Here is a 24,934-nt window from a genome sequence, read left to right on the forward strand (position 1 = left end):
TAATGAGAATGGAGTGTTATTATAGCCCAGTACTGTCTTTTATAGAGTAGCTGTTCTCCACGTGACCTCTAGTTATACTAAAATAATGTGAGGACAGAATGGTGTTGGAATGGGATTTAATCTTTGCAGTTGTCTTGGGGTGGTAGAACTGCCCAAACCCAGTGTATATAGCCAGGACAGTCAGAAGAGGCCAGGGTCTGAAACCACCCAGTATCTGTGTTTTTTTTGTTTTTTGTTTTTTAATCTTATGGTGTGTTGAAACATAGCATACACAGAAAAAGTATTTATAATGTATGTATGTACAATTTAAATTATAGTAAAATGAGTATGAGTACTTACTACCCTGCTTTTAAGAGAGACCTGTTACTTACTAATATTAAAGTTGTTAAGTGCTTCACACAGACCAAATTAAAGACTTTATTAGGTAAATTCTTCACCTTTTAGATTTTATTAATATACAGATCATATTAAACTAGTATTAATATCTGATTTTTATGAAGGAGTTTCCTACTTGTAATATTTTTACAACAATTTCAAATGTTTTAATAAAGTGATGTTAAGTGTACCATGAAGTGATTGCTTATTAAAGCTGCTCATTCTGTCTTGTGTTTGAAAAAGCTTGTGATGAGAAAGATTTTTTGCTAAGGCCAGAGCAAACCCCAGCAGTTTGGTGCATTTCTTGTTTCTTTATGTAGATTCTTTTCTTTTGTTCCATCATATTTATTGTCTTTCCCTCTCTCTTGATTCTAATCTAGAAAATTCATAGTATATCTTTTCTTCAGCTGCTGTAGAGTAGAGCTTTTGTTACAGCGCCTCAGAACACCAAAATGAATAGGCAGTAAGGGAGGTGCATAATCACAGATCTGTCACTGGGTGGCGCTGAGCATCACAATTCTCATTGTAATTGCTCCATCAGTTATTTTTAACTGCAGTAGGAGTCCCTGGCATACTTGGAAATTCCCAGTAGGCTGGTAGTAAGTTCAGAGAGTTATTATTCTTTTGGTGCACAAGAAGTTCTCCCATCAAGCTTTATTTACAGTGGTAGGTGGGTTGAAAAGGAGCTTCTGCTGTGTTAGGATGAGAAATAATTAAGATTTGATTGGATATGAATCCTATCAGTATCCAAAAAAAATGTGAACTTAGATTCTTCATTTTAATATGTACTTTAATATACACAGGTAGCTAGAGAATATTATATGGATACTCTTGTTAAACTTAAATTGTAGTTCTGAAAATTAAATATTTAGGTAGCTTTTAACTGATGTAGTTTATTTTAAGTGGGACAGTTCATTTGTAGTGAAATTTTTTTAAAAAAAGCATCTTTACTTCAAATTAATGACAAGCATCAGAAATAGTCACACATAAAGGTTTATTTGGATTTTCTTAATGTCACTGAGGAAAAAAAAGGATTATTTTAGTTTTAACCTTTAGGCCTAATCATGTGCCAGATACAGTATTAAAAGTTCATTGGAAACAGCCATGCTCAAAAGCCCTATAAACTTAAATGACTGATTTTGTGATGGTATGTTGCAGAATATTATTGTTGCAGTGAGTGGAAAAGTACAAATCTCCTTTCTGATTGCAGGCAACCTACAGAACATTAAGAACTCACTGTATGAGTAGGTTTCAAACATTTGACTGCAGCCCACACTGAGACATTTATTTTTACTCATGCCCCAATATGTAACAACACACAGCCAATAATAAAGTTTTATGAAACAGTACTTTCCTGTACTACTTATGATACTCTGGTATATGAATTTTCTTTTTACCTAAAAGTTCACCAAGATCCACTAAGTTATTTTATTGTCCACAATTTTCATTATTTAAAAATTTCAATATTTAAAAATTACTTTCCCATGTACCAAAGATTGACTTTAAAATGCTACCACTGAAGCATAACAAAGTCTTTAACTGATTTTTAAAGTTCCCAGGATTCTGGCTTTTGTTATCTGCCTTACTTGAAACAAATCACTATGCATATAGATACAGATTTTCCTGGCCTTACCAAAATTTTTTCTAATGAAACAAATAAATTCAGCTTTTCTCTAAGCCTAGATATATACAGTTGTGAAGTGCCATTAAAAGGCACATCTCAGAACATCACCTAAAATATCAGATACTGTAATAAATGTCACAAAGCTTCAGCATTAAAATCATGTACTTTTCCTAAGAGTTTTTCTCAACTATTATGTACTTAATTTTTTTTTTAAGTTTAGAGTTCTTAGGTTTACTTCCCTGTTTCTTTTACCAAGGGTGGAATGCAGCTGGAGTGACTATCAGTAGTCTCCTAGTAGTAAACACACAGAAAGGAAGTGATATTTGACTTAACATTAAGGAGAAAAACCAGCTAAGGTCTGGTGAAGCTGTTCATGATTACAAGTCAGTGAAAAAGGTCAAATTACACTTGGTGCCATTTACTTGAGAAAGCTGGGAAAATGCAAAATATTACAGTAAAATTTTTATCCACAATGAGTGAAGTAAAATTTCTGGCATCCTTTTAAGGGGAACTAACCAACAGATATAAGGAAATTTTATTTTTGTGGCATATGTCTTGTTGGGTAGGGTGGATAGACAGTTACCTTCGTCGTGGTTTAGTTTAGCTAAACAGGTATTTATGTGAGCGAGGTTCGCCTGGGCTTGAGATATATACAAATAAATAAGGTAGTTCTTAAGGAACATAAAGTCTGGCATTCAGAATGCTCTGTGATCAGATCTCTGTTTTTCAAGGTGATAATAAGTTCAGTGTTCTGATAATGTGTTTTAACAAAAATCTTAAGAAAATGACCTTTGTAATTTTAAGGTAATACTTTATGAATTATTTCAAAATAAGTTTTCTACTATTGTGATTTTCACTTATCTTCAAGTGTAGCAGGATTTTACTTTTATCTTTTTGAAAAATGGTGAAATTAGTTTACATTTATATTATTTTATTAATGAACCATGGTGATTGAAATTTATTCTACAGGGGTCCAGCACAAATAATGCCCCCTTTTTATTATAAAATCTTTTATTACAAAATCATAAGCATGTAATTCTGTAACCTAACAATATCACACTCAAGCATACCATATGACATTTTAGGTGAAATGTTCAAATTAAAACTATAAATTATTACAACCATCAAGCCCAGGTGGGTAACACCCACCACATTATTACCCTGCCAACCACACTCACCCAGGCATTACTTCTGCTGGACCCTGTATTTCAAGTTAGTTATTTTACCCTGGCCTGACTAAAATGTATCAGGGTTTTAGAGTACCCAGATGGATATTAAAATAATAATGCCCCCAAGGTGTTATCTTGTTGAAGTTATCATTTAGTTATTCTCAAGTGTTTTGTCTCAGACTATTTTAAAATAGCTGCATCTTTTATGTCTTATGATTTTCCCTTTCCCACAACAGCATTTCTAACATGTCCATAAAATACAGTTACCATACTTATGAAATTTAATATCAATAAATACTGTATATAAATAATAGAGTATTTCTCTCAATAAATATATGTATATACATAATATGTTTTTAGATAGTATATTCTATCTACTAATATAGAGTACACGTTTACATATCCTAATTGTCCTCAGACTGCCTGGTGTAGGGGTTTTGTTTTCAACCATTTCAGAATCCAGTCATGGGTCACACATTAAACTAGTTATCACGTCTCCTTTAATCTTGCAGTAGTTTTTTATCCTTTTCCTCTCACTTTTCCACAATTGTGTTTCAGTTTAGATAACTTTTATTGCTGTGCCTTCAGATTCGCTGATCTTTTCTTCTCCATCGTCTAATCTTTCATTCAGTGCATCTAGTGAACTTTTCATTTCTAGAAGTTTTATTTGCACTTTTAAAAAATATGTGCTAGTGTGTATATATGTGTATCTTCCATTTTTCTCAATGTTATATTCATATATTTTTTAAAAGATTTTACTTACTTATTTTTAGAGAAAAGGGAGGGGAGAGAGAGGGCGAGAAACATCAATGTTAAGAGAACATCAATTGGTTCCCTTTACACGCCCCCAACTGCGGACTTGACCCACAACCCAGGCATGTGCTGTGACTAGGAATCAAACCAGTGACTTTTTGGTTCACAGACTGGTGCTCAGTCCACTGAGCCACACCAGCCAGGGCACTTCTTTCAAATCCTGGAATATAATTTATAATTTTATTATTTTATCTTCACCCAAGGACATTTTTTCATTGCTTTTAGAGAGAGAGCAAGGGAGTGAGAAAAACACTGATGTGAGAGAGAAGCATCAATTGGTTGCCTCCAGTAAGTACCCAGACCGGGGATCATAACACCCAGATTGAGGATCAAACCCACATCTGTTCAATTATAGGAAGATTCTCCAACCAACTGAACCACACAGGCCAGGGCCATAATTTATAATTTTATATAATTTATATTGTTTCTGTAAATCAATATAATTATAATAAATTATTGTCTGTAATAGCTGTTCTAAAGTTGTCTACTAATTCCATGTCTGTGTCATTTCTGGGTCTGTTTCTTTTGACTGATTTTTTTCCTGGTTATGTGCCACATTTTCCTGTTTCTTTGCATGTCTTGTAATTTTTGATTGGATATTGGCCATTGTGCTATATTGTTGAGTGTCTGGGTTTTGTGTTCTTTCTTTAAAAACAACTATGGGACATTTACACCATGGAATACTACTTGGCCATAAAAAAGAAGAAAATGTTACCTTTTGCAACAGTATAGATGAACCTAAATGAAGTAAGCCAAATAAAGACTAAGACAAAGACAAATAACATATGATTTCATTCATATGTGGAATCTAATGAACAAACTGAACTAACAAGGCAAATGGGGACAGACTCATAGATGTAGAGCAGGATGACAGCTCGTGGTAGGGAGGTGAGGGGGTGGAGGGATTAAGCAAAAAGGAAAAAGGACTCATGGACAACAGTGTGGTGATTGCTGGGCAGAGGGTAGTATAAAGGGACTAAATGGTAATGGAAAAAATACCATAAAGATTAAATTTTTTAAAAAGACCAATTAATTTTGGTTTGCTGGCAGTTAAGTTACTGATGAGCTTTGTTCCTTTGAGGCTTGTTTTTAAAGTTTAAGTTGTTCAAGAGTAGCCTTTACTCTAGGACTACTATTTTAGTTCTGCTACTAACTTATTTCTTCTAGGGTTTCCTCTGAATGCCCTGGGTGTTCAAGGTAGTTTCCTCAGTCTAACAAAGAGGTCAGAACTTGAAATTCTCCTGACCCTGTTTGAACTCAGAATTGTTCATCTTAAGCTTCCCAATAGTTGTTCTTTCCACATTGAGATTGTTTTTCCAGCCTCATAGAGACTCACTATACAAATATACATCTTTATATTCAAACACAGACTCAAGGAGCCCAAATGTCGATTTCTGAGGTACTTCCCCCCCTCTGTGGTACTTTGTATGATTTCAGTACTTTTAAAGTTATCAAGCATTGTATTAAGGCCTAACACATAGTCTATCCAGAAGAATGTGCACTTGTAAAGAATATTTATTGTTGAGTGCAATGTTGAATAGATGTTTGTTAGGTCTAGTCAATTATAGTGATGTTAAGTCAGAGATCCCCAACCCCAACCTGTCTGCAAAGGGAGCTTGCCTGAGCTCCTCCTCCTGATCTCCCCTCCTGAGCTCTGCCCCACCCCTGTCTGTGGAAAAACCAGTCCCTGGTGCCAGAAGGTTGGGGACTGCTGGTTTAAGTCTTCTTCTGTTCCTTGTTGATCTTGTGACTAGTTCTAATTACTATAGACATTCTCCATTATTGAAGTCTCCTGCTACTATTGATGGAATTTTTTCCATCAGGTCTCAGTTCTTGCTTCATGTATTTTTGAACTCTGCAATTAAGTGTATAAATGCTTTAAATTAAGTATATAAATGCTTCTTGATGGAAAACATTGTAAACTGGTTTTTTTGGTCTCAGTAACAATTTTTATCTTGAAGTCTAGTTTTGTACTATTTGCATGGTATATGCTTTTTCCTTTTATTTTCAAGCTATTTATGTCTTTGAAATGTGAAAGTGAGTCTCATAGACAACACATAGATTAATCATGTTTTTTAAAAAAATATTTATTTATTTTTAGACAGAGGGGAAGGGGGGAGAAAGAGACGGAGAGAAACATCAGTGTGTAGTTGCCTCTTGCTCATCCACTACTACAGACCTGGCCTGCAGCCCAGGCATGTGCCCTGACTGGGAATCAAGCCTGCAGCCTTTTGGTGTATTGGACAATGCTCCAACCAACTGAGCCACCTGGCCAGGGCTATGTAGCTTTCTTTTAAAACAAAAAATAGTAACAAAAAATCATTATAATGTTTCCATAATACTTATATAGTTATATTTACTGATACTTTTTATTTTGTGTAGATTCAGTTATTTTTTACAGGGCTACTGACAGAATCTTTCAGTTTTTGTTTATCTGAAAATCTCTTAATTTCACTTTCACCTTTTTTTAGATTGTTCTGTCTTTTTTTAAATGATTTTTTCATTGTGTTTTCTATTACAGTTGTCCCAATTTTTTTCCCTTTTGCCCCCCTCCACCTAGCCCACCCGTCTCTCCCACAGTGAATCCCCTCTTTGTTGTCTTTGTTCATGGGTCATTCATACATGTTCTTTGACTAATCCCTTCCCTTCCCTTCTACCATTTCCCCCTCCTTCCTCCCCTCCTACAGTTATCAGTCTGTTCCATGGTTCCATGTCTCTGGTCTGGTTTTCTTGTTAGTTTATTTTGTTCATTACATTGCAATTATAAGTGGGGTCATATGGTATTTTTGTCTTTCACTGATTGGCTTATTTCACTTAGCATAATACTCTTCAGTTCCAACCATACTGTTGCAAAAGGTAGGAATTCCTTCTTTCTTTCTACTGTGTAGTATTCCATTGTGTAAATGTACCATAGTTTTTTTATCCACTCATCTACTGATGGGCACTTAGCCAAACTCCAGCACTTGGCTATTGTAAATTGTGCTGCTATGAACATTGGGGTGCATAAGTTGTTTTGAACTAGTGTTTCAGGATTCTGAGGGTATATTTCCATCAGTGGAATTGCTGTGTCATATGGCAGTTCCATTTTTAATTTTTTGAGGAAATTCCATACTGTTTTCCACAGTGGCTGCACCAGTCTGCATTCCCACCAAAAATGCACTGGGGTTCCCTTTTCTCCACATCCTCCCAGCACTTGTTGTTTATTGATTTATTAATGATGGCCATTCTGACAGTGTGAGGTGGTATCTCATTGTGGTTTTAATTTGCATCTCTCTGATGGCTAGTGATGTTGAGCATTTTTTCTTATGTCTATGGGCCATCTGTATGTCCTCCTTGGAGAAGTGTCTATTCAGGTCCTTTGCCTCTTTTTTTTTTTAAAAAAGATTTTATTCTTTATTTTAGACAGAAGGGAAGGGAGAGAGAGGGGGAGAAAAACATTAATGTGTGGTTGCCTCTTATATGTCCCCTACTGAGCATATGGCCCACAACCCAAGCATGTGCCCTGATTGGGAATCGAACGGATGACCTTTTGGTTTGTAGGCTGGTGTTCAGTCCACTGAGCCACACCAGCCAGAGTGCTTTGCCCATTTTTATTTGGGTAGTTTGATTTCCTGGTGTTGAGTCATGTAAGTTCTTTATATATTTTGGAGATTAAACCCTTGTCCGATGTATCATTGGCAAATATGTTCTCCCATGTAGTTGGTTCTTTTTTCATTTTGATGATGGTTTCTTTAGCCGTGCAGAAACCTTTTAATTTGACATGGTTCCATGTGTTTATTTTTTCCTTTATTTCCCTTGCCATAGGAGATAATATCAGCAAAAATACTGCTACGTGGGATGTCTGAAATTTTACTGCCTGTTTTCCACTAGGACTTTTATGGTATCAGGACTTATTTTTAAGTCCTTTATCCATTTTTATTTTATTCACCTTCATCTATGAAGGATAGTTTTGCTGGATATGGAATCCTAAACTCAAGTGTTTCTTCTTGTAGCCTTTTTATAGGTTTATCTAAGTAGATAATTATGTAAACTTGCAAATAAAGGGTGTCTTTCTTTTTTTTGTAATCTATGTTCCCTCTTTCTCTCTTTCCCTTTTTCTCCTTTTCTCTCTTTCCTCTATTTTTCTTCCCTTCTACTCTCCCACCATATTATTCAAGAGAAAGTTCCCAGTGTTTTATCAGGAAATATGTTGTTAATTGTTGGGTTTTTATAGATAACACTATTAACAGGAAATATTTTTAAATATTAATTTAAAATGTGAACCCAAATTTCATTCTTGGGCTGGAAAGCAGATTGAGAGCAAAAGAAAATAAAGATGCTTAAAGTCACTGAAGGTATTATGTGATTAAATGGGAGTTCAGGAAAATGTAGTCATTCTCTTCCTAGTAGTTAAGCACTCAAGATACATCTCACAATAAGTGTATTTTTAAAATACTTATTCCTAAGCTAGGATAGTTGAATTTTCTTAATATTTATTATGTCTTTCTCTATTTCTATTCTTATTACTTTATTGTTTTAGTAAATAAAATTATAACTTGTCACTGATATTTTTCTCTATATCACTTATATTTCTATTCTGCATGAATACTTACAATCTGATATATTTCAGTATATTCTTTTAGCTTCCTAATTATAATGAATTACCTTTTCACACTTCTAATAAAACTATTGAGATAATGAACTATGCTAAAGAGTGTATTACAATCAATGTTAGAAGAGAATATATTTAAAATGGATTCTATTCTGAAGGAAACGTCTTTTGCCTATCACCTGAAGATGGAAACAGTGAGCATCCTGGAGATCCATATGTGCCGTTCATAAAGTATCACCTGTCTGTCCGAAGTAATCCTGATTCTGAGCTTACCTTTTCAGTTGTTCAAACATCACAAATTGTTCTTTATGTAAGGGAAAAACAACACTATCATTCAATTAAAGGCTTTAGAACTCAAAATGCATTTCAAATAAAAAATGTTCTTGTTCCACAAGACAAGGGTGTCTGCTTTCACTACTTCTATTAAACATAGTTTTGGAAGTTCTAGGCACAGTCATCAGACAAGAAAAAGAAAAAAGGCATCCATATTGGAAAGCAGGAAGTAAAACTGTCATTGTTTGCAGATGACATGATATTTTACGTAGAAAACCCTCTAGGTTCCACCAAAAACCACTCGATGTAACAAGTGAATTTGGCAAACCAGTGGGATACAAAGTCAACATTCAGAAATCAAAGGTACTTTTGTACACCAACAACGGAATATCAGAAACAGAAATTAGGAAAAAAATCCCATTTACTACAGCAACAAGAAAAATAAAGTACCTAGGAATAAACCTAACCAAGGAGGTAAAAGACCTGTACTCAGAAAACTACAGAACAGTGAAGAAAGAAATTAAGGAAGACACAAATAAATGGAACCATGTACTGTGTTCATGGATTGGAAGAATTAACATCATCAGAATGTCCATACTGCCCAAAGCAATTTAAAGACTCACTGCAATCCCTATTAAAATACCAATGGCATGTTTCAAAGACATAGAACAAACATTTCAAAAATTTATATGGAACCACAAATGACCCCAAATAGCCTCAGCAATTTGAGAAAGAAGAACAAAGTAGGAGGGATCACAATACCTGATATCAAACTGTATTCCAAGGCCACTGTAGTCGAAACAGTCTGGTATTGACATAAGAACAGACACATGGACCAAAGGAACAGAATAGAGAGCCCAGAAATAAACCCAAGTCTCTATGGTCAATTAATATTTGACAAAGGGGGCAGAAGCATAAAATGGAGTAAAAAATAGCCTCTTCAACAGTGGTGTAGGTAGGTGCTACATGCAAAAAAATGAAACTCTACCACAAACTTACACCATACACAAAAATATACTCAAGTTGGATAAAAGACTTATATAAGTTGTGATACCATAAAAGTCCTAGAGGAGAACATAGGCAGGAAAATTTCAGATACTCCATACAGCAGTATTTTCACCTGTATGTCCCCAGAGCAAGGGATGTAAAGGAAAGAATAAACAAATGGGATTACATCAAATTTAAAGGATTCTGCACAGCTAAAGAAAACAGCAGAAAAATGAAAAGGGAACCAACCGTATGGGAAAATACATTTGCCAGTGATGCCTTGGAGAGGGTATGATCTGCAAAACAAAGAACTTACATGACTCCACTCCAGGAAGACAAACAACCCAGTTAAAAAATGGGCAAAGGACCTGAACAGATTCTTCTCCAAGGGGGATGTACAGAAGGCCCATAGACATGTGAAAGGACTCTCAATATCACTAGTCATCAGAAGATGCAAACTAAAGGCACAATGAGGTACCACTTCACACCACTTGGTCATCACAAACAAATCAACAAACAACAAGTTCTGGTGAAGTTGTAGAGAAAAGGGAACCCTAGTACTGTTGGTGGGAATGCAGCCTGGTGCATCCACTGTGGAAAACAGTATGAAATTTCCTCAAAAAATTAAAAGTGGAACTGCCTTGTAATCCAGCGATTCTACTGCTGGGACTATACCTAAGATTCCTGAGAGACCAATTTAGAAGAACCTGTGTTCATAGCAGCACTATTTACAATAGCCAAGTGCTGGAAACAGCCTAAGTGCCCATCAGTAGATGAGTGTATCAAAAACTGTGGTACATTTACATAATGGAATACTGTATAGCAAAAAGAAGGAATTCCTACCTTTTGCGACAGCATGGATGGAACTGGGGAGTATTATGCTATGTGATATAAGTCAGGTGGTGAAAGACAAATACCATATGATTTCATCTGTAAGTGGAACCTAACCAACAAAACAAATGAGCGAGCAAAACAGAACCCGAGACATAAAGAACAAACTGACAGTGACTAGAGGGGAGGAGGGGTGGGCAGAACAGGTGAAAGAAGGTGAAAGATCAAATCAAGGAACATGTCATATATAAAGGACCCATGGAGCAAGATAACAGCAGGGGAATGGGCATTGAATGTGGGGGGCAGAGAGTGGGCAGGGTAGTGAAGAGTAATGGGGGGAAAATGGGGACAACTGTAATTGAACAATCAAAAAAAATTGTTTTTAAAGTTCTTGTTCCAAGTGTGTCTTATTTTATGTGGGCATCCAGACTATTGTCAGATATAATAATTGGATTCTTTTTAATAAACATTTTTTAAAAGATTTATTTAATTAGTATTAGAGAAAGGGGAAAGGGGGGAGAAAGAGAGGGAGAGAAACATTAGTGTGTGGTTGCTTCTTGCATGCCCCCAGCTGGGGCCCACAACTCAGGCATGTGCCTTGACTGGGAATCAAACCAGCAACCCTTTAGTTCGTAGGTTGACACTCAATCCACTGAGCCACACCTGTCAGGGCTAATTGGGTTCTTTTCAAGTTTTTTTTCCATCAAGGAAAGTCACCTCTGTTACGTTATTACCACTTTTGCAGGTGTATAGCCCAGAAATAGATACTGGTCTGCTTATTTGTAGTATCTCCTCCCAGGGAAAAAACAAAGTACCCTTTACTCAGTTCATGTGTAGATGCTAAAGTGTGTTGAAGACAATAAGAAACTTTAAAAGTATGAATGGATTATGTTTTATTAGAAGTTTATTTTCAACAACCAGTTGGCTATATTTTTCCAAATATTTGTTAAAGAATAAGTTATTTAATTTGCTGAAAATGTCTACATTTCTATCTCAAGTCCTGATCTGTCAAATTCTACCTACCTGAGAAATCTATGCTACCTGTCAAATTTCGTGTGTTCAAAGTCCCTCTTCTTTAGGAAAATAAGCTCCGTTTCTCAGCTTTCTCATTTTTGGTTAAGTGCAGTCCCCCAGTTTTCCAGGTTCAAAAATTGGTTGCTTTGTTACAACAACTTCTGAGTCTTCAGTCTGTTCTCTCCATATCAATCCAAGCACTACCAGATTGTTCTAAAACATTCCTTTAATCGTGTCTACCCCTTATCCAAGTGTCCAGTGTGAACCCTTGACAGAGGAGACATCACTTTTACTTTTCTGAATGTCCTTCAAGATACAGCACAATCTGTCCCCTTTTTCTCTACCCCTCCTCACCTCTGACTCTCCAACAGCAACAATAAAACCCAGTAACAATGGCAATAATAATAACTAGTGCTCATTTAATATGTGGTGGGCACTAAGCACTATTTTAAATGCTTTACATAAAGTCACTTAATCCTCAGAACTACTCTCATTTTACAGAAGTTATTTGCCTAAGTTTATATAGCTTGTATATGACAGAGTCAGAATTTGAATTCAGGTCATCTAGTTCCAAGTGGCTATACTTTTAACTCATCTGCTGTCCTTCCTTTCAGTAACACTCGTCTTTACTTAATAAGGTCACTGTTTGTGTTTTTGTATGTTTGTTTGTTTCTTGTTTTTAAATATGCGTGGCTAGGTCTTGTCTTTTGTTTTGTTGTTTCTCTCTATGTCTCATATGAGAAATTGTCCCCAACTTTTTTCACTGGTAACCCAAATTTCCTATTTGTGTCAAAGTGTAATTCACATTCCATAAAATCTGCTATAGGTATTTCAGTCCACAGCCTTTTCTCCTCTTCAGCACTGTTCAGCACTCTACCACAATGTTTCAGCACTTTTCTTGGCTTATATTCGTGGCTTATACTCTATTTTGTTTATAGTAGTTCCTGCTTATCTGCAGGGGATGCGTTCCCAGACCCTCAGTGGATGCCTGAAACCATGCATAGTACTGAATATGTGTGTGTACATACACATATTTTTCTTATACATACCTATGATAAAGTTTAATTCATAAGTCAGTGACATTAAGAGATTAACAACAATAACTAATAATAAAATAGAATAATTAAAACAAAGTGCTGTAATAAAACTTACATGAACATGCTCTCCTCTCTCTCCTAACTGATCAGTTAACCCACATGGCTGCTGACTTTTGGCTTGATATTGTCCAGCACATCCATGCTACATGCACAGGGGAGAGTCATGCCCCAGACGGGATCGGGAGGGCCTGAGAAGGGTTTCGTCATGCTACTCAAAGAAGCACACAATTTAAAACTTATGAACTGTTTATTTCTAGAATTTTTCATTTAATTTTTTCAGACTGTAGTTGATCGCGGTAACAAACTGTGGAAAATGAAACAGTGGATAAGGGGGTGGCTAACAGTATAGGTCTTATTTTTCCCACAAGATTTTAAGAGCAATGTTGTCTGAGTCTTCATGCTTATTTCAATTCCTTTTTCCAGACATTTAAAAAAATGTTAAATAAGATTAGTAATCCTGGTTCTCATCCTGATTTATTGGGAAACCCCAAGTTTATCTAATCAAATAACGTTCTGTTCAGATCTCAGCTCTGCCTGTGTGTAACCTCAGGGCAGTTTTGTTTACCCATATTTTCTTATTTTTAAAATACAGAAAATAATATCTGCATTGTAGAGTTGTGTTAGTTATTAGAAATAAATATATAAGGATCCAGCATTTAGAGGCTTCCTTTATTCATATAGCCTTTTGTCTGAAGCCCTGTTAAATATAGTTTATCAACAGTTTCCCCCAACTCCGCATGCCTATATGTCCCTTAAAATATCTCTACTCATGGTTATCTTCACAGCATAAACAAGACCATTTGTGTTAGTATTACCAGTTTGTCCAGTCTGGAAATAAAATGTCTCTTCCAGGGTTTCTTTTAGTGCCTGTCTTATTGTAGACTCTTCTATTAGAAGTTTTCTATCTTCTGACATACTATTTATAATAGTAAACCCAGCAGTCTTATATTTCTTTAAAACTCTTGGTTAGGTGCCACCTGTTCTACATTATTTCATCGCAGGTAATTTTTTGATTAGATGTATTGCATTTACCACAATTTGAGCTAATAGTTCTGATCAGTCCCTTTAAAAAGGACGTTTGGCCATACCGTTCAGAAGGCTTTTTAATGCAGTTTTTATTTTTGATGGTGGTTTTGGAATTTAGATTTTTCATTGTGCATGCTTTTTATTCATGAGTATTTGAGGTCTTTGCTTTCATCTGATACCATGTGAGGTAATTTGTGAATGTGAAACCTTGCACATGCTTACTAAATGATTTAAGTTTTATATCTGCTTCATGTGTTTTTAAAGTACCAGCTGCTGCTTATTGCAAAATGTAATTTAATTTGACTGACACATGAGGTTTTTGGTTCATAAACATGAGTATATTTTTCTTGTTTGTATTCATAAGCTTGTTGGTCCATATGTTAATGTGTGTCTTCATTTAATTTTACAGTATTTAAAAATCAATGAGAAAATAACAAAAAACCTGGGGGAGACTTCTTGTTTTGAATAATTTGGAAAGCATATTTCTATTTTTTGGAATTTACTCTTGTAAATTACCTACAAGGATTTCTTTTTACATTAGTGTTTTCTGTTTCAGGAATTTTATTATTACTTTTTAGCGGAGAACAGCTTTTGATATCAGTATAATTTTATATTGTATTTATGGAAGCAATGGCAGTTTGAATATGTGAAAGAAACATTTCTCCTCAGTTACTTGGTGTAGCTTTAAGAATGTAATGGCGAGAGTTAGTTACACACTTAGCAGGTTGTTTGTATTGGTTTTTCTGAACAACTTGGGGAGTTAGTACGCCTCTTGTAAAATTGATAATTACTTTGTCCCCTCCCCCCAGGAGAGTTTACACATAGATAACTGCAGGAGACTTAAGGACGCCAGTAAGGCTTGTTTTGGAAATGGAATAGTGCATGTATCTAAAGTACTTATAATTTAAGGCACTATATAGATTTTTAAGAAAAATGTAAACACACTGGTATAAATACTCCAAGCATTGTGCAGTTATGTGAGTGCTTGGGGACAGCGTGTGGAACAGGGCATGGAGTGCGGTGGGGGTGAGAGGGGCTTCATGGAGATAATGGAATTTGAAGGCCTGATAGGCATACGGAAGAAGCCTGCTCCAAGCAGAGAAGATAGCCTGAGCAAATAGGCAAGAAAACGACTGACCTGTCTCGATACCCCTGAGTATTGAGATCTTTTCGAGGATAATGACTGTTTCTGATTCACCTTTGAGTTGTGCACTGTGCCTAACACACAGTACCTTTCTTGTTCTGTAAGCTTAACGAATACTTACTGAACTACATTTTTTGTTCTTTATCGTCCTTCTGAGAGGACCTTTCTCTGTGTGCTAATGTGTTGTGTCTTTGTTCACAAATATGTATTTTGCAGGAAAACAAGTTCAATCATGTGATCTCAATGACTTACATGCATTAGTTGGCTTTAAGAAGAAACATAGACTTCTTTTAAATTAGCAGAGAACAGCTTTTATATAAATTTTATATTTCCTAAGTTGTATTTCTGTTATAACCTCTATCTCTGGAACAGTTGCTTTTTAGATTTGTGAAGGAAACATTTCTCCTCAGTTACTTAGCTTTTTGGGAAGTTAAAATATAAGTCATTAAAGCAGCAGGTAAACTAATAGCAACCCCAACCAAGTGTACTTTTGTTTAAATAACAGCTAAGTGAAGTCTGTACTTTTATGATAATTTAATGAATAAATAATGGATAAATATATAAGTAAGAAATAAGGTTTAGACTTCCAGCCAAGATGGAGGTGTAGGTAGACACACTGCGCCTCCTCACACAACCAAAAGAAGGACAACAACAAATTATAAAACAACCAGAACTGACAGAAAATCAAACTGTATGGAAGTCCGACAACCAAGGAGATAAAGAAGAAACATTCATCTAGACCAGTAGGAGGGGTGGAGACAGGCAGCCAGGCAGAGAGGACTCACGGCAAGGCCGAGGCTGGTGGACCAGGCAAAGCGGTGGCTTGAGGACAGGGCGGTCCCATATTTGCTCGCAGATAAACCAGGAGGAACAACTGGGGAGCAAGACAGACCATGCAACCCAGGGTTCCAGGTGGGGAAATAAAGCCTCAAAACCTCTGATGAAAACACCTGTGGGGATTGAGGCAGTGGCAGGAGAAACTCCCAGCCTCACAGGAGAGTTCATTGGAGAGACCCACAGGGGCCCAGAATGTACACAAACCCACCCACCTGGGAATCAGAACCAGAAGTGCCCAATTTGGTTGCGGGTAGCTGGGGGAAGTGACTGAAAACTGGCAGAGAGTGGAGCAACTGGCACTGTTACCTCTTGGACCCCTCCCCCACATACAGCGTCACAGCGCAGCAACATGGTTGCTCTGCCCTGGTGAACAACACCTAAGGCTCCGCCCCTTACTATGTAACAGGCATGCTGAGACCAAAAAAACAAAACAAAACAAAAAAACCTCAAATGAAAGAACAGATCAAAGCTCCAGAAAAAGCACAACTAAGCAATGAAGAGATAGCCAACCTATCCGATGCACAGTTCAAAACACTGGTTATTAGGACGCTCCAGGAACTCACTGGGTACTTCAACAGCGTAAAAACAACCCTGTCAGCAATGAAGGTTGCCTTATGTGAAATAAAGAAAAATCTATAGGGAACCAACAGTGATGGGAAGGAAACTAGGACTCAAATCAATGGTTTGCAGCAGAAGGAAGAAAGAAACATTCAACCAGAACAGAATGAAGAAACAAGTATTCAAAAAAATGAGGAGAGGCTTAGGAACCTCCAGGACATCTTTAAACATTCCAACTTCCTAATCATACGGGTGCCAGAAGGAGAAGAGGAAGAGCAAGAAATTGAAAACTTACTTGAAAAAATAATGGAGAACTTCCCCAATCTGGCAAAGGAAATAGACTTTCAGGGAACCCAGGAAGCTCAGAGAGTCCCAAAGAGGTTGGACCCAAGGAGGTACACACCCAGGCACATCATAATTACATTACCCAAGATTAAAGATAAGGAGAGAATCTTAAAAGCACCAAAAGAAAAGAAGAGAATTACCTACAAAGGAGTTCCCGTTAGACTTTCAGCTGATTTCTCAAAAGAAACATTGAAGGCAAGAAGGGGCTGGAAAGAAGTATTTGAAGTCATGAAAGGCAAGGACCTACATCCAAGATTGCTCTATCCAGCAAAGCTATCATTTAGAATGGAAGGGCAGATAAAGTGCTTCTCAGATAAGGTCAAGTTAAAGAAGTTCATCATCACCAAGCCCTTATTATATGAAATGTTAAAAGGACTTATCTAAGAAAAAGAAGATCAAAAATATGAACAGTAAAATGACGACAAACTCACAGCTATTAACAGCCAAACCTAAAAAAAAAAAACAACAAAAACCCAAAACAACTAAGCAAACAACTAGTCCAGGAACAGAATCAGAGAAATGGACACCACATGGAGGGTTATCAACAGGGGGGTGGGAGGGGGAGAGAGGGGGAAAAGGTACAGGGAATAAGAAGCATAAATGGTAGGTAGAAAATAGACAGGGGGAGGTTAAGAATAGTATAGGAAATGTAGAAGCCAAAGAACTTATATGTATGACCCATGGACATGAACTAAAGGCAGGGAATGTGGGTGGGAGGGGATGTGCAGGGTGGAGGGCAAAAAAAGGGGGGGAAGGGACAACTGTAATAGCATAATCAATAAAATATATTTTAAAAATTAAAAAAATAAACATTAATAGTATTTTAAGGATCATTTTAATTAAAAGTTAACCATAAAAAAAAGAAAGTTTAGAAATTATATTCTTTTTAGGAGTTTTATTCCCCACCCCTTGAAAAACAGTAATATCTATAGGGAAGAAGCTGTGGGGCTAACATTTCCTCAATTTTATTTGAATAAGAAAATCCACCTAAAAATACAACATGTACACAATGACAAAAAATAGTAAACTTAATGTCTTGATTATTGACCTTTTCTTGCATGACTGCAAAACATTCCTTGTAACAGTTTTGTTGACTGGTTGATTTCCTTGCCATTATTCCTAACATTAGAACAGTAGGTACTGTGTTAGGCAATTATGTATGCTATTTTTATCAGGTTTTTAAAAATCTCTACTTTTCTCTCCTATTTATAATATAATATAAGCTACTAATTTAAGCACATATTTTATTCATTTACTCATTCAAGTAATACTTAATGCGTCCCTACTCTGTATCTGACTATTTCATAGATGCCATTGAGGCTGTAAAGATGAACAAAATATTAGTTCTTTGATGCACTCTAATCTCCGACAGTTCAATTTTTTTTCAGTGATAGGGTGAAATTATTCTGATTAATCCACATTATTGTTTCTTTTGCAGACCCAACTTGCATTGTGAGGTTTTAGAGAAGTCAAGGGTAATAGAGAGGAGACGTTTACTCTGTGCAAAGCCAACCTCACTGTTTGGGGTTGGATCCATGAGCTTCATCCTCTTACCTAGCACTCAAATCCAGAGTCAGTCTGAATACCTGGCTATTCTTTTGACTCTTGGGAACTCAGTTCTTTGTGCTTTCCCTCAGTCTTTGGAACTTGATTCAGATTTTATTTTTATTGAATTAACAGTAGAGTTGTGAATCATTATAGTGCTGATAACTAAAACACAATATTAGACCCTCTGGAAATTAAAAAAAAATAATTTCCCTTTTCTTTAGAAGTATAAGTATCATAAAGAAACACTTTGAGAGCCCTGGCTGGTGTGGCTCAGTGGATTGAGTGCTGGCTTGCAAACCAAAGGGTCACTGGTTCAATTCCCAGTCAGAGCACATGACTGGGTTGCAGGCCAGGTCCCCAGTAGGGGGGTAGCGAGAGACAACCACACATTGATGTTTCTCTCCCCTCCTCTTTTTCCCCTCTTTCCCCTCTCTCTAAAAATAAATAAATAAAATCTTAAAAAAAATAAAAACAATAAAAAAAGAAATACTTTGAGAGACTTAACACTATGCAATGATAATAGGTGATGCATTTCAAGATTTCTTACTATATTAAATATTCAAAGCTGTATATATGTGTATAGTTTTCAAAGTATTCAAAACTATATTACATATGTACATATGTATATAACATGTGCATTATATAGATATAACCTACCCAATTTTTATTTTATTTAATCAGTATGCAAATAATGATCTGATCTTGCCTTTTTCACCAATGGTCCAAAGGTTATACAACTAAATAGCTTATGTCTGGGTTTATTTTTATTGAAAATATTGTTATTTTTAAAGTGAGGTATGGTAACCTGTTTGGATACCTTTTAGATACTATAGGTAAGAAAATTTTGTCACATATATAGTCATATTCTTATGATGCAAAAGTTAGTATTTTGGAGGCTAGTTTTAGGAATGATGAAATAGAACCAAAGTAAGCAACTTTAGGCTGGAGATATTTTTAATTCTTTCAAAACTTTAGAAATGAGTTTTAAAGAATATGGTTGATGATGAAGCTAATAAAAATAGCTTTTATTTGACTCACTTGTATGTGTTAGGCATAGTATTAATCATTTTAATACTGTTTACATGAGAAAAATATTGTTATTCTCATTTTAAAATTGCGGTATCTGAGAAATAAGGCAGAAAAATAATCTGCTCAAGTTTATCCACTAATAAGTAGTAGAAATAGATTGAATTCCCTAGGATTGATGACTGAAGCTTGGTAACTGAAAGTCTCCACCCCTTTAGGACTAGACAGGTTTATTGATTTGGATCCTTTTAGTATTTTAGCTTCTATCCCTGTTCTTTCTTTGCTTCTCATTTCACTTAATGCCATGAATGAAATCAAGAAGATATCTAAAGAAGTCCTTGACAATCAATTGTAAAACATCCATTTATGTTTTAAGAACACACGAGATTTAGTCTTACGTATACGAGATATATAAGAAGTCCTAGATATATGGCTGTTGATTTGTTTGTCGAAGCTGAGGGACTGGGTGACAAAAGCACTTTCTTCCTGCTACCATGACTGTTTTCTGTCTCGCAGGTTTTAAATGCACAGAGAGCAGGATACAAAGCCGCCATAGTTCACAATGTTGATTCTGATGAGCTCATTGGCATGGGATCCAACGACAGTAAGTACAGGTATCACTTTTCTTCTCTCCTGTTTGACAGATCTTTTGGAACTAAAACTTAACAAGATTTTTCTTTTCTTGGGTTCTGTTTAAAAAGCATAATCTCTTTTAGAAAAGTGATTCCCAATTTTTAACCCCCCTGGGACAATTTTATTCACAATAGAATTGGAATTGACTTGTTCTTTTCTGAATATTTTCTTTAACCTATGTGTTTCAATTTGGGAAATGTGTTGATATTTTGGTAAAAACCAAAGGAAAACCAAAGTTTTAAAGAGAGGTAGACATGCTGAGTTAAGGATGACATCAAAGAAGTTTTATGATTTATTTAGAGATTGACAAGATTAAATTTTAGGATATGAGGCTACTGTATTCTTATGGAGTTTCAAAGCTACACGTTTGTGCTTTCTTAAATACCAGTTGGTTATTAGCCACTTAACATGCATTGCATACCTATAGCTTTTCATTTAAAATGGGAATATTGTTCCTTTACTTGCGACTGTATATTAGCATGTAAGGAGAATGAGCCAATTTTAATGAACTGGCTTTAATCAGAAAGTACCTTTTAAGCTGTGTACTTTTATGTTATTTAGTGAGAGTGAAAAAAAAGATGTCTTTTGTTACGTTGATGAGCTGACTTGGGGAACCCACCTAAGGGTGAAGGCTGGTTGCTGGGAGAACCAGCCCTGTGATTAGAGGGTTGAAACTTTCAGTCCCACCCTTCTGAACTTCAGGGAGGAGAGAAGTGCTGGAGGTTGAATGGATCCAGAATGGCCAGTGATTTGATCAATTATTTGATTTAATGAAGCCTCCTTAAAAAAACAAAAGGACAGGTTTGGAAAGCTTTCAGATTGGTGAATGAGCTTGGTGAATGAGAGGGAGGTGCTGGGAGAATTGCTGCCTGGGCAGGGCGTGGAAACTCTGTGCCCCTTCCCGTATACCTTGCCCTGTGTATCTCTTATGTCTGTTTCTGACTTACATTCCTTTATAATAAACTGGTAATCTAGTAAGTAAAATATTTTTCTGAGTTTTGTGAGCTACTCTAGTAGATTAATGGATGTAAGAAGGTAGGGGGATGGAACCTCAGTCTGTAACTCGTCAGTCAGAAGCACACAAGACAATGTGGCTTGCAATTGGCTTCTGAAGGAGGGTTTCTAGTCTTGTGGGACTAAACCCTTAACCTGTGGAACCTGATGCTATTTCTGGCTATATATCATCAGGCCTGAGTTGAATTGAATTTTTTGATGCTGTGGGGGAGATGCACACACATACAGAGGAAATTGGGTATGATTAGGTATTTTATTTTTGTTTTCCTTTTAGTACATAATAATAATAATAATACCTCTTGCTACTAAGTTCCATTGAGTCATACATGGAAGAAAGAGCTCAGCACAAAGAGCAGACATAAAGCTGTGGACTGATTCAGTACACTGGAATGTATTTAGGACTTTAAATAACTGCATCTTCAATAGGAAATATTTTGGATTCCTAGACCAAAAAAACTTTTTGTAGCATAAGACATTATTTTTTGTTGTTTGAGTAGAAGTCTTTTCCTTCCTACTCCTAATATAATTGGAGGCAAACTTACAATTTATTCTTCTAGCTGATTAAATTATCATAATTGTAGGATGCACGAAGTACACTTAAGGGGTTCTAGCATTTCTCAAAAGTTTGACAACCACTACTTGGGAATTAGAGGAATTGATGAAACGATTTTACTTACCTCAGCCCTTGGGAAAGTTACTTAACCTTTCTGAGTCCTTTATTTTCATTTGTAAAAGTGTGAATAATTTTAATTTTTATTTGACCTGACAAGATTGTGAAGATCATAGAAGAGCAGGTATATGAGAAAACCTGTGCTGTAACAGTGGGAAGGACCTGGGTTAGGAGTCAGAACCCCAAGTTGAGTCTGGGCTGTGCAGATGCCTAACTGTGTAACCAGGGAAAGTTATCAGTATGTCTGGGGTGTTGCGTCTCCTTTTTTCATTGCTTTCTTTCTTCAGCAAGTATTTTTTGACAGCCTGTACTGCATCAAGCACTGTTTTAGGTATCATGAGTATAGCAGGATTGATACAGTTTAAGGCCTTACTCTCATACATTTCATTGAAGTAGCAGTAGTTAAGGGTGTGGTTTTGTAATGCGGTGCAGAGCAGTGGTCCTCTGAAATATTCCCCACAAGCCTGGATTGGGGGGAGGGGAAAGTGGAAGATACAACAGTTAAAATACTTTGCATTACAATGGCAAGTTAATAGCTCTGCTGCCACCCTGGGGAAAGGTGTACATGACTTTAAGGGGGTTAGCCTGGGGAGCTTATACAGTGCCTGTGTGAGAGGCAGGAGCTGGATGCCCCCGTGTCACTGAGTACTCTTGCCCTGACTAAAGATGGCAGCCAAAAGAAAGTAGAAGATACGGGGGTACTGGCAAAAGTAGCACATCATAGGAGGGACTGGATGGAAGTCACATAGAAAGTTCCAGGCTGAGCATTTAGAATAAGGGTGGGCTGAGAGAAGGGGGAAGCAGTCACACAGTTTGAAAGGGTGTAGAGAAGGGGTTTTTTCTGCCGTGTGGCCTGGGATAATAAGGAAGAAGATGCCGTGCAGTCTGTAGTGATGTAGCAGCCATGTAGGCTGGAGGAAAGGGTTTAAGGAAAGAGCGGATGGAGCTGTGTGGGGACCTGCCTAAACACGCATGGATTTGTGGGAGGTGCTTGGAGCCGAACTGAGACTGTTGAGCTGCAGACTTCTGCTTCAATGAAGGACATATAGAGAAGTCACTCTCTTGGGACATGTGCCTCCCTGGACTCCACCATGATCCAGAGTAACATGGCACGTGTTTCCCTGAGCCATTACATGGAGGCCAAGGACAACGTACACTAGATCCTGAAGGAGAGAGCTGCTGCGAGAGGATGGCGACTCTGAAACCCACAAGAGCACCTTCCAGAGGGGATGGAGACCTGTTTGCTCAGCCACCTTAAGAACAGATAAGGATGTGGGAAACTCCTGGGCATGGTTCTGGCTTATACCCTGGTGGGGAGCAAGGGAAGTGCTGGGTCTCATGGGACAGCAGGGCTTTGAGCAGGAGTACTCTCAGCGCCCCCCGAGGCTGGAATTCTGTGGATAAAAACCTGTGTCCTTCAACACTAAGTGTTGGGTCATGCGTCCAGGCACCACGAGGACAAGCCCTGGTTTGGTCAGTTACAGTTTCTGGGGACTGCCTGCCAGGGTTTGAATCTCAGCTCTACCAGTTACTAGTTGTGTGACCTTGGCTGTGTTACCAAACATCTATGTGCTTCACTCTTCTGATCTGTAAAATGGGAATAATAATAATATTTAACTCATTGGGTTATTGGGAGGATTGAATGAATTAAGCCATTTAAGCATTTAGAAGACTGCCTGGTTCTTAGTAACCATTTAATGGTTATTTAGCTACTATTATTATTGCTGCTGTTACTATTATTATTATGTTCTAGGGTGGGAGAGAGGAAATGAACATAAAGAGGTATGACATATGTCAAGTAGTGACAGGTGCTATGAAGAAAAATATGTTTGGCTAAAGGGATATAAAGGGACAGGGATGAGAGAAGGGTGGCTATTTTAGATCAGGTGGCCAGAGAAGACTTCTTTGTGTGAGGCTTTGACATTTAAGCATAGGCCTAAAATGAGAGGCTGAGACATGCAGATTTCTGGAAGAGGAGTTTTCCAAGGAAAGGGAACAGCAAACAGATGCAAAGGCTCACAGATAAAACATACCTGGTGTTTCAAGGTATGTCAGTGGCTGGAGTAGATTGAGCAAGAGGCAGAGAGAGTGGTAGGGGATGAGGGTAGAGAATGTGTCAGGGGCCAGATCTGTAGGATTTTGCAGCTTGTTCTGCATGGGTTTTACCATATTTCGCTGCGTATAATGCAAATTCATGCTTTTTAGCACTATCCATGTGTAATGCACATCTTTATTTTTCCCTCAAAAATTTGGGCAAAAAGTGCACATTATACATGGCAAAATATGGTATACAGAGGTGTGAGGTTATCTGACATATGAGGGTGTTTTAAAATGCTCACTTTGGCTGTGATTCTTTTTGAGAATAGACTGAAGGTAAAAGATGGCCAAGAGTGCCAACAGAGATGAGTTAGAATGTTGCCACAGCAGCCGGGCAAGAGGTGATGGTGATTTGAAGTGTTAGCAATGATTGTGTTGAGAAGCGCTAGAACTAAGGACCTTTTTTGGGTTGATAGAATTTGTTATAAGAAATAAAGGAGAGGGAGAAGTCAAGGATGACTCCAAGATGTTTGCCTTGAGAAACCAGGCAAACAGTTAATGCTAGTTAATAGTTAATTACAGAGATGAGAAAGACTAGGAATTAGAGCAGAGACCTTGAGAGTCCCATTTGAGAAACATTACATTCGAAGCGTGCATTAGGCAGTCAAGTGGAGATATTAAATAGGCAACTGGATATATGAATATGGAGAGGTCGGGGCTGGCCATTTAAATTATGATTTGTCTGTGTTATCACGTTAACACTGTTTGGCAGTGCGTACTTCACAGAATTGCTTTGTGGATCAGAATTAAAATTTAGTATTTTTTCAAATATTTTGTGAACTAGCTATTCATATTTGCATACATCATTGCCCCCGTTCTTCTTAATCTTTTGACTGAAATGAGGAGCTTTTTGTATCTCTTTAAGTATCATAAGTCAAAGAAGTTATCTTACTCCCAGTAATTATCAGGATGGTAAACTGGTAATTATAACCCAAAAGTTTCTCCTTCACTTTATCAGAGTATCTTCATGAAAGGGTAAAACATTCATTTTACAAAAGGGTATATAATTCCCAGTTCTAATTATCAAATCAGTTAAATTGTAAACCATGTGACAAAGATCTCTTGGCAAGAGAGAAAGTATCTCCCTACAGTGGAAATGACTATAGCAGCGCCTCTGCAGCGGTGAAGGTGACCACAAGGTGGGGCTTTACTGAGGTGGCAGCATCTCTGATGTGTGTCATTGAGTGGGACAAAAGCCCATATTTTTTCCATTATTGTATGACCCCATTGATATAAAAATTAAATTTTTATTGATCCTATTG

The 24,934-nt window shown here is 36.9% G+C and overlaps 1 protein-coding gene across 4 annotated transcripts in view; it reads left to right on the forward strand.

Annotated features, from left to right (window-relative positions):
- The window catches only part of RNF13 (ring finger protein 13), a 123,213-nt gene that overhangs the window by 55,535 nt on the left and 42,744 nt on the right, over positions 1 to 24,934 (forward strand). For 3 of the 4 annotated variants that reach the window (XM_045192033.3, XM_024556299.4, XM_024556300.4), the window contains one exon: positions 19,775 to 19,862. In XM_045192033.3, coding sequence (XP_045047968.1) covers positions 19,775 to 19,862 — 88 coding nt within the window. Of the gene's footprint in view, positions 1 to 19,774; positions 19,873 to 24,934 lie in introns of all 4 variants that reach the window. The other variant, XM_045192034.3, reaches the window with a different exon arrangement.

Source organism: Desmodus rotundus, chromosome 2 (assembly GCF_022682495.2).
Source record: "Desmodus rotundus isolate HL8 chromosome 2, HLdesRot8A.1, whole genome shotgun sequence".
Lineage (NCBI taxonomy): Eukaryota > Metazoa > Chordata > Mammalia > Chiroptera > Phyllostomidae > Desmodus > Desmodus rotundus.